Source organism: Cucurbita pepo, chromosome LG09 (assembly GCF_002806865.2).
Source record: "Cucurbita pepo subsp. pepo cultivar mu-cu-16 chromosome LG09, ASM280686v2, whole genome shotgun sequence".
In the NCBI taxonomy this organism is placed as follows: domain Eukaryota; kingdom Viridiplantae; phylum Streptophyta; class Magnoliopsida; order Cucurbitales; family Cucurbitaceae; genus Cucurbita; species Cucurbita pepo.
The window spans coordinates 8929486-8938838 of record NC_036646.1 but is presented as its reverse complement, the minus strand read 5'-3'; the positions used below and the strand labels follow the sequence as shown (position 1 = coordinate 8938838).

The following is a 9353-nucleotide window of genomic DNA, read 5'->3' as shown; positions in this document are numbered from 1 at the left end:
TAAAAGAGACGAGTCAACCGATGCTTATCATAGACGAATTGATTATGAGATTACACGTTGGTTGGAGTGGAGAATAAAACATTTTTTTACAAGAGACGAGTCAACTGATGCTCACCATAGACAGATAGATTATGAGATCCCACATCACTTTGAGCTAAAAAGGGAAAGCCCAAATCTCCCTAGATAGTTATATGCAAAAAGGGAAAGCCCAAATCTCCCTACTCGATAGTTATATGCAGTAAGCCGTTGTGTTGCCTTTTTTGCTTACATCCTCATATAACATCAATTTCAATTTCTCAAATCTTGCTTTCAAAACTCTCTTTCAAAATCTCTCTGTCCCCGTTTTCTAAAACTTTTTTCTTGAACCGAGATTAGAGGCCCGAGCATACGTCGATTGGCCGTAGGCAACGCAAAAACGAATAGGCTTAACTCACTTGTTGCCGAGAAGTGAGTGAGCGCTGCACAATCGCAAGTCCGCTACCATCAAAGTGCGATTGGAAAGTCCAAAAAAGACAATATTAGCTAACGGTGGGTTTGGGCCATTACATTGATCAACTCACTCAACTTGAAGTTCAAGTATGCAGCTTTTAGCCTCAAACTTGCCTTCCAACTAGGACACGACCTAAAAAAGATGCAACCGATGTTCACCATAGACAGATTGATGAACCCAACAGTTCATCTAAAAGCCTAAGTACGCAACTCTATAACTTACCACCTATTACCTTCTTGTTGCTACTTGATGTGATAGCTCGATCTTTGAAATTGAACCGTAAATTTGTGTCACCCGTCACGTAATTTCGGAATGGGAGTACTAAAAATAAAAATTAAAGAAATTATCGTAAAATAAGCTTACAAATTATGAAATCACAAGGGGAACAAACTTTCATGGACCTTTTTTCCTTTTTTTTTTTTTATTTTTTTATTTTTTTATTTTTAAATTCGTGGAGATGATGAAAAAACAACGCACACTTGCACACTCTACTCGAAATACTAAGAATTCCAAAATTATTAAATTAATTAAATATGAAGTGCAAAAACTTGATCCTAGTTGGGCCATCCGTAGTTCAATGGGCTCACATTATCATTTCTTTCCTCCTTGGGCCTTCTCACCTTCTTGGGCCTTCCCACTTTCTTGGGCCTTAGACCCTTCTTGGGCCGCTCCATTTTTATCGGTACCTTTCGCTTGGGCCTGACCACCTTGTTCAGTCCTTCCTCCTTCCTGGGCCGGGCCCACTTCTTCAGTCTTGGTTTGAACTTCCTCATGCGACGCCGTTTCACGGACCCATTGCTTAGCCTGCTGGAGCTGAAGGGTATCTCCTGACCGTCGTAAAATGTTGGCCATCAAGGACAGAGAAGATAACGCCGTGACCCCAAAAGCTCCGGAGGTGAGAAATCCGGCGACCGCCAAGGCGACAGCGACGGCGGCAGGGACCAAAATGGGGCTGAAAATGACAAAAAGTGGAGACACAACGGCCAAGCCAACGACGGTTCCGATGAAGGAGATTCCGGCGAGGAAAAGGAGGAAGGCGGCGATGGGTAACAGAGTAAGAAGAAGTGGGAAGAGTTGAGTAGTGGAAGGAGGGTTATCGGACGGGGAAGCTGTGGGTCGCCGGAGCTGAGAATCCGCCATGGAATCGGAAATTGGGGAAAAGGAAGAGGAAGAGGAGATTGCTTTAAGGGGAAGAACAAGAACAGATGTAAGAAATTGAGGGATTCGAGGTTTGCATGAAAAAACATGTCAATCGGAGTTGGATTCATAGTTGTCATTGTTCATGTTTTTGTCCCTTGTTTGCCCATTGGATTTTTTTTTTTTTTTTTTCTTTTTCTTTTAAGCTTCAAATTCCTTCAACTTATCTTTAAAGAACATCGTCTCCCACCTCGGTTGGAGAGTAGAACAAACCATCATTTAGATGGGTGTGGAAACCTTCCTCTAGACGCGTTTTAAAGTCCAAGGAGGACAATATCTACTAGCAATGGATCACCGGACGATGTGTCAACCTTCTCGCTGTTCCCCAAAGGGGGTAGACACGAGGCGGTGTGTCAATAAAGACGCTAGCCCCAAAGGGGTGGATTTGGGGGCGGTCCCACATCGATTGGAGGAAGGAAAGAGTGGCAGCGAGGACGTTGGGCCCCGAAGAGGGGTGAATTGTGATGTCCCACATTGGTTGAGGAGGAGAATAAACCTTCCCTAGCATACGACTTTTAAAGCCTTGAGGGGAAGTCCTTGGGAAAGCCCAAAAAGAACAATATCTGCTAGCGGTAGATCTGGGGCGTTACAATTCTATCTTTTGATATTTAAAGCGTCTTTTTCTTTTCAAGAGTTTCGAGATTTTAAATACTTGTTCTTAAGGGTTGGTAAGAGTTCTTGGTTTTTAAGTTGCGTTCAACATGACTTTTGCGAAGTCTTTTGACCTTCTTTATTATGAATCCTCTCAAGAATCTAATTAACCCTACAAATGAAAAAAAGGGTTATTCTATTTAGAGATTTTTTGTAACACTCGAGTAAAGAAATGGTACATAAATGAACCGAGATTACATTTGAATGAGAGTAATCCTTAGAATAGAATGACTAAGAAAAGCTTAAAGTAAATGAAAATTACTATCTATACAAATAAAGTACACGTTTTTTTTTTTCGATAGCTCAATCATAGAAACTCCATAGTTAATCGTTCTTTACTTTGAGCAATTTTATATTGGGTGTCATCCTAAGAATTTTCCTGAGATACATATGAACGACGACAAATCATACTGAAATGACTCGTATGGATTTACCGGAATAATCTTTACTCTTAAGAAATGAGGAGTAGGTAACGTAGTCATGTCGTCAGAGAACGTCGAGGTCATCAGGTATCGAATTCTAATCCAATCATTAGTCGACGTCGAGGTCATCAGGTATCGAATTCTAATCCAATCATTAGTCGTGGGCCTTGTCAGCTTAATGTCCTAGTTTAGCACTAAGTTGAAGCATGCTCCAAACTCTTAAGCTTCAAAGGTTGTTAGGTAGGTAGGTAGGTAAAGTGGTTTTTCATATGCAATATTTTATAATTATAATTTATTTAAATATTCAAGGAATAAAGTTATAAATAAAAGCTTTAAATTTTTTTTTTTTTTTCCTTATAGAAACATTGAGCACAAGGCTTCCTCAACCACTACAAACTTTGCAATCATCATGCCTATCATTATATCATAGTTTCTTGAATAAAATTTGCTCAATATATAGCATCCCCGACACTTTTCTATATCCCGTGCGCTACGATCACGGTACTTATTTATCTTGAAGTGCTTCTAAGAGTGAAAACTATATAAAAAAAAATTAACACGGGTTCTTTTAACATGTTTTATTCTCACTCACGTGCTTTCTAAAAACATTCAAAAGATCACTCACTGTGTCACTGAAAATGAGAATGCAGATGGTTGATACAGATAGTAATTATAAATTCGTCTATCACTTTCTTAACCTTAATGTCATATTCTCGGGATCATTGTTATGTAGATGTGGTCATAGTTCATTCCTGTAGCCCTCTTTTACTCGAGCATCACATGCCCACTAGATTCTACTGTAGTTCATGTCTAAACCATTCTTTTGATAGAAGTTTCGTTCTGATGCCAATTTTACTCGAACAAAACGATAATATCATATGAGAGTAGAAGAATTCGAACCTCTGATCTCTTGATCGATAATATTATATCTTAATCATTTCAGCTAACACAAACACGTACCTTTCAAAGTCGGCTATAATAATAATGATATGATACAAACCCTAACAAATCATGAGTTCTTATCAAAATATAAAACAAACCCATTTCTCAAAACCCTCAATAGATTCAACCCATTTCACCAAAACCCAATAGAGACAGACATAGATACTCTTCGAGCTAGCTGCTTCAACTCTCACATGGAGCCTAATTCCTCCAAATTCCTTCCAAATTCCTCAAAATTCCTCCAAATTCCTTCAAATTCCTTCCAAATTCCTCCAAATTCCTTCAAATTCCTTCCAAATTCCTTCAAATTCCTCCATTAAAATACATAGAAGAATTAGCATAAACGATATCATAATTGTTACTATTCCAAATCATAGGAGGACTAATAATTTGAGGCTGAGATGAAAAGGGAGCTGAAAAGTCAGTGAAAGAGAAGAGACAAAGACGAGCTTTAGCTGCATCGAGCTCCTTTTGGAGCCTTTGGACCTGTTTTTGGAGGCATGAAATGGCACCAACGCAGCCATAAACAGGATCTTTTATTCTAGCCTCGGCTTCATAGGCAAGTGAAACGACGGCGTCTTGTCTTTGATGAGGAAGAACTTCGTTGAGAAGCTTGGCTACGTTGCTTGCTCCAAAAACCTTATGAACATTGGCAAATTTTTGAGGGTCCTCTGGTGGAAAATATGGCGCATAAACACACCCTGCTATGCATTTTCTTCTTAGGAATTTGCAGGCTGCACAAGGGCTGTAGTAATGGCTTGTTTCTGTTCTTGATGATGATCCCATTTTGATCTGCAAAATTGGAATTTCAAGCAAACAAATGGTTAATTTTGACCAAAAAAGATGATAACTTTGTGGGTTTCTTCAAATCTTGTGAAAAAAGCTTCTAAATTTCCAAAAAAATGGTTAATTTTGACCAAAAAAGATGAAAATTTTGTGAAAAAAACTTTTAATTTTCGAAAAAAGATGGTTAATTTTGGCATAAAAAGATGAAAACTTTGTGGGTTTCTTCAAATCTTGTGAAAAAAAACTTCTAAATTTCCAAAAAAATGGTTAATTTTGACCTAAAAAGATGAAAACTTGGTGGATTTCTTCAAATCTTGTGAAAAAAAACTTCTAATTTTCCAAAAAAAATGGTTAATTTTGACCAAAAAAGATGAAAACTTTGTAGATTTCTTCAAATCTTGTGAAAAAAACCTCTAATTTTCGAAAAAAGATGGTTAGTTTTGACAAAAAAAGATGAAAACTTTGAAGATTTCTTCAAATCTTATGAATCCCTTTAGCTTTTTCAATGAAAAATAGAAAACCCCATCTAAAAAAACTGCTAATTTTGGCACCAAACCTCTTCCTTTTTGTTGTTTTGGTACTTTTTATGTGTGTTCATAACAAGAACAACACGAACCCATTAAAGTTCTTTGAAGAAAAGACTGAAAGAGGCTACCTTTTGGGTTGCTTAGAGCTTTCAATTTCAAGATCCTTGCTTTGCAGCTTCTTAGAAGAAATGGGTACCTAACGTTATATGAAGAACACCACCAAATAAGCTTAAATCAGATGAATGAACTCATAAGAGCCTTGAATTTTGAAGAACACTCATAGAGAAACCCTAATTTAGAGAGAGAATTTAGTGTTAGTGGAAGGAAAAGATAGGAAAATTAATGGAAATTAGAGTAAAATAGGAAGGAAAATATCTTAAGCTTCATATATTTACTCAAATATTATTGTATTAAACAATATCTTTCTCTCTCTTTGTGAATTGGGGAATTAGGGTTTGTGCTATAGGGAAGGTGCATGTGCCTAGGAATCCATAATTATGACATTGCCTTAAACCATTATAGGACAAGAGACCCAATTTGAATAGGGTTGTTTAATCCATTTGAGGTGTGATTTTTTAAAGTTCAATCACGAGTAGGGTTGGGAGATCAACTGCAATTATGAATTGAACGACCGACGAATGCGATTGTGCTGCACTTGTTCTAACCCAGTGAATAAGTCAGTCATGAGAAATTTAGGCTTCGTGGACAATGTTGATGTATGCTCGAGCCTCGAGACATGTTTGCTTGTGAGAACTGTTTTAAAAAAGGTAAACGAGGAAATACATTTGAATAGGGTTGTTTAATCCATTTGAGTTATGATTTTTTAAAGTTCAATCACGAGCAGAGTTGGGAGATCAATTGCAATTATGAATTGAACGACGAATACGAGTGTAAGCTGATAGGATGGTTTACAATAACGAGTAAGTATGATTGATCATATTTATAGTATCTAAATGAATATCGTTAATTAACTACAACTTTGAATTCGAACAAACATGAAAATGAATGGGATGGTTTTAAAAATGGGTGTAACAGCCCAAGCCCGCCCGCTAGCACATATTGTTCGTTTGACTTGTTACGTATCGCCATCAGCCTCATGGTTTTAAAATACGTATGTTAGGAAGAGGTTTTCACACCCTTATAAGGAATACTTCGTTCTCTTCTACAATTGATATGAGATCTCACAATCCACTCTCTTTAGGGCCCAACATTCTCGTTGACACACTGCTCAGTGTCTAGTTCTGATACCATTTGTAACAGCCCAAGCCTACAATTAGTAGATATTGTTTGTCATAATCCGTTACGTATCGTCGTTAGCCTCAGAGTTTAAAAATACGTATATTAGGGAAATGTTTCCACGTTCTTATAATAATCGACCTTATTTGTAATATTTAAAGAGATATGATTAAATAATTGTGTAATAAATGAGATGGTTTAATAAAATTGGTTAAATATTATTGAGTATATTTAGAATATTTAATGGGTTATTATTAATTACATTTAAATAAAATTAATTAGAAACAAAAAAGCCACTTTAATCATTATATTAGTTTCCGTTTTGGTTAATTAATTTCAATGATATTATTGATTTTCTTTATATGCTTCCTTTTATTGTGGGTAAGGGCAAAATTGGAAAGATTTTCTTTAGATCCTTTTTTAGATTAATTAAAATGGACCTAATTATTAGAGACATGCCTTTTATGGGCCCCACTTTATTTAGATATATTTGTTGGATAATATAAATTAAAATGATTATATATATATATATATATATATATATATTTAGATATATTTTCGGTCGACCATCTATATTGGTATAATATTATCCACTTTGAGCATAAATTCTCGTGACTTTATTTTTAGTTTCCTTAAAAAAAAACCTCGTACCAATGGAAATAGTGTCTCTCGCTTACTTCTTTGTTTCACATGGGGGAGAGATTGTTGGAACACTATCTCTATTGGTATGAGGTTTTTTTTGGAAGACATGAGAGTTTATGCTTAAAATGGACAATGTTGTACCAATGTGGAAAGTCATCGATCCTGACATGACATCAAGTCATGTCCTTATCTTAACTTATTCGTGTCAATAGAATTGAACATAAAAGTAGTGAACCTCGAGGGTGTAGTAATAATGACTAAGGTAGGTGTTTAATAAATGATGTAACAGCTCAAGTCCTCTGTTAGTAGATATTGTTCTCTTTAAGCTTCCCCTCAAGTTTTAAAAACGTGTTTAGTAGAGAAAAGTTTCCACACCCTTATAAGAAATGGTTTGTTCCTCACAAAGGGTCAAATTTGTTAGAGAGGACTCGAGATTTTTTTAGAGCTCCAGAGAAGGAGGCCTCGAGGGGAGGCTCTATGTTGTGATGTATTCGAGAGGAATCGAGGTTATTTGAGGCCTTCATAGGAGGCCTCGAGGAGAGGCTCTATTGTGTGATTTGTTCGAGGGGAGTTGAGACTGTTTGAGGGCTCCAAAGGAGGAGAAGACCTCGAGGGGAGGCTCTATGGTGTGATGTATTCAAGGGGAGTCGAGATTATTTGAGTACTCCATTGGACACCTTGAGGAGCGGCACTATTGTGTGATTTTTTCGTGAGGAGTCGAGACTGTTTGAGGGCTCCAAAGGAGGAGAAGACCTCGAGAAGAGGCTTTATGGTGTGATATATTCAAGGGGAGTCGAGGTTATTTGAGGCCTCCATAGGACGCCTTGAGGAGAGGCTCTACTGTGTGATTTGTTCGAGGGGAGTCGAGACTGTTTGAGGGCTCCAGAGGAGAAGACCTCGAGGGGAGGCTATGATGTGACTGGTTAAAAATAGATTTTTTATTTGGGCTTTGCGGCCCAAAATGTATTGCCCCAACAGGCTTTCACGGCCCAAATATTAGGCCCAAAACAATTCTGTTATGGTAGGTGGAGTTGTAGACCGTTTCTGCTTTTTATATTGTAAATTTAAAACATGGAATCAGAATTTTTAAAAATTTATTATAATGTCGATAAGTGATATTTTATTTAAAATTTCAATAATCATATTAAATTATTGATTAATAATAATTGCATGTTTACTGTATTAAGACCAACCAACAAGATAAGGAATAAGGATAATATATATTTTATGAATTATAATGAAAATTGTACTATCAATTAATTTATTTTTTTAAATTACTTTGTCGGTATCTTGGGTAAGAAAAATTCAACCCATGATTATACATTATATTAAATATACGATTCTCGTGGACTTAAAAAAAAACGAGCAGGTAATAGTCATGACACGTCATATCCTATAATAATAATAATTAAAAAAAAGTAACTCGTAATAATGTATGCTAAATCACACCTCAGTTGGAGAGGAGAACGAGACATTCTTTATAAGTGTGAAAATGTCTTCCTAATGATACGTTTTAAAACTGCGAAGCTGACGACGACGTATAATGGGTCAAAGCGGACAATATCTATTAGCGGTGGACTTGGGTTTTTAGAAAGGGAAGCAGGTAATATCTGTGTGTTATAAGTAATTAGATTGATTAAGAGGGGTTATAAAGCAATTATGAGGAATTTAAGAGAAATAAGTGGGCCAGAGGGGGCAGGGAGCAAAAAAAAAAGGAAAAAAAAGTGTAATTAGAGTCAAATATTGGGGTCAAATCGGAAGCTGTTACCAACTGGAGACATGGAAAGGGTTTAATCAGGATAATCACATCAATTGCTAATTGGTCCTTTGGGATTAGTGATTTGACATTTAAGCCCCTGTTTTTTATGTGAATTCCAATGGCACTCTTATTGCTGCTTTTGACTTCCTTGTGTAAGGTGGGACTGCCCACAGACATGATTTTCCAACTTTCAGTGCTTATTTTTATCATTTTTATTTTTATTTTTATTTTTAGTAGCCTCTAAATTAAGTTAACCCACATAATTAATATTATAATTAATATTTTATTAAATTAAATAGTAATTTAGGTTGGGTTGAGTTAATTTTTTAGAACCAAATTGGTTCGGTTTAGATTTCGAGTTTATTGATAAATGATATATATGTATATATATAACAAATCCTGACCTAGGTCTTGCACGCCCCTTACAACACTTAACGTGCAGATAGCAGACGCTCCTCGTCTCAACTTCGCGACCCCTCACAAACGCCCCTCATCCATGCCCATGTTGCTATGATGCTAGATGCTCTTTGCCCTGTTCCACGCCCATATTGCCAGTCACTCTCGTCATTATCGTTACTTCCACTACCAATGGCACAGTGTACACAAGTTTTTTAAAAAATTAAGAAAAAAAAGTTGAAAAACCCGACAACTTAGTCCCAGCTAGTTGAATTGGGTTATGAAATAATTTTGGAATACTTGGG

At 36.5% G+C, this 9353-nt stretch overlaps 2 protein-coding genes across 2 annotated transcripts; both read right to left on the bottom strand.

Moving 5' to 3' along the window:
* Nucleotides 1–978: 978 nt before the first annotated feature.
* LOC111802308 (oleosin 16.4 kDa-like) lies at nucleotides 979–1669 on the bottom strand. The gene has a single exon (XM_023686618.1). The coding sequence runs from the start codon at nucleotides 1628–1630 to the stop codon at nucleotides 1082–1084; it is 549 nt and encodes a 182-aa protein (XP_023542386.1). The 5' UTR covers nucleotides 1631–1669; the 3' UTR covers nucleotides 979–1081.
* A 1980-nt stretch (nucleotides 1670–3649) lies between these two features.
* LOC111802261 (protein LATERAL ORGAN BOUNDARIES-like) lies at nucleotides 3650–5354 on the bottom strand. The gene is made up of 2 exons (XM_023686560.1): nucleotides 5144–5354; nucleotides 3650–4494 (listed from the first exon to the last, which is right to left on the bottom strand). The coding sequence occupies exon 2, from the start codon at nucleotides 4486–4488 to the stop codon at nucleotides 4006–4008; it is 483 nt and encodes a 160-aa protein (XP_023542328.1). The 5' UTR covers nucleotides 4489–4494; nucleotides 5144–5354; the 3' UTR covers nucleotides 3650–4005.
* Nucleotides 5355–9353: the final 3999 nt, after the last annotated feature.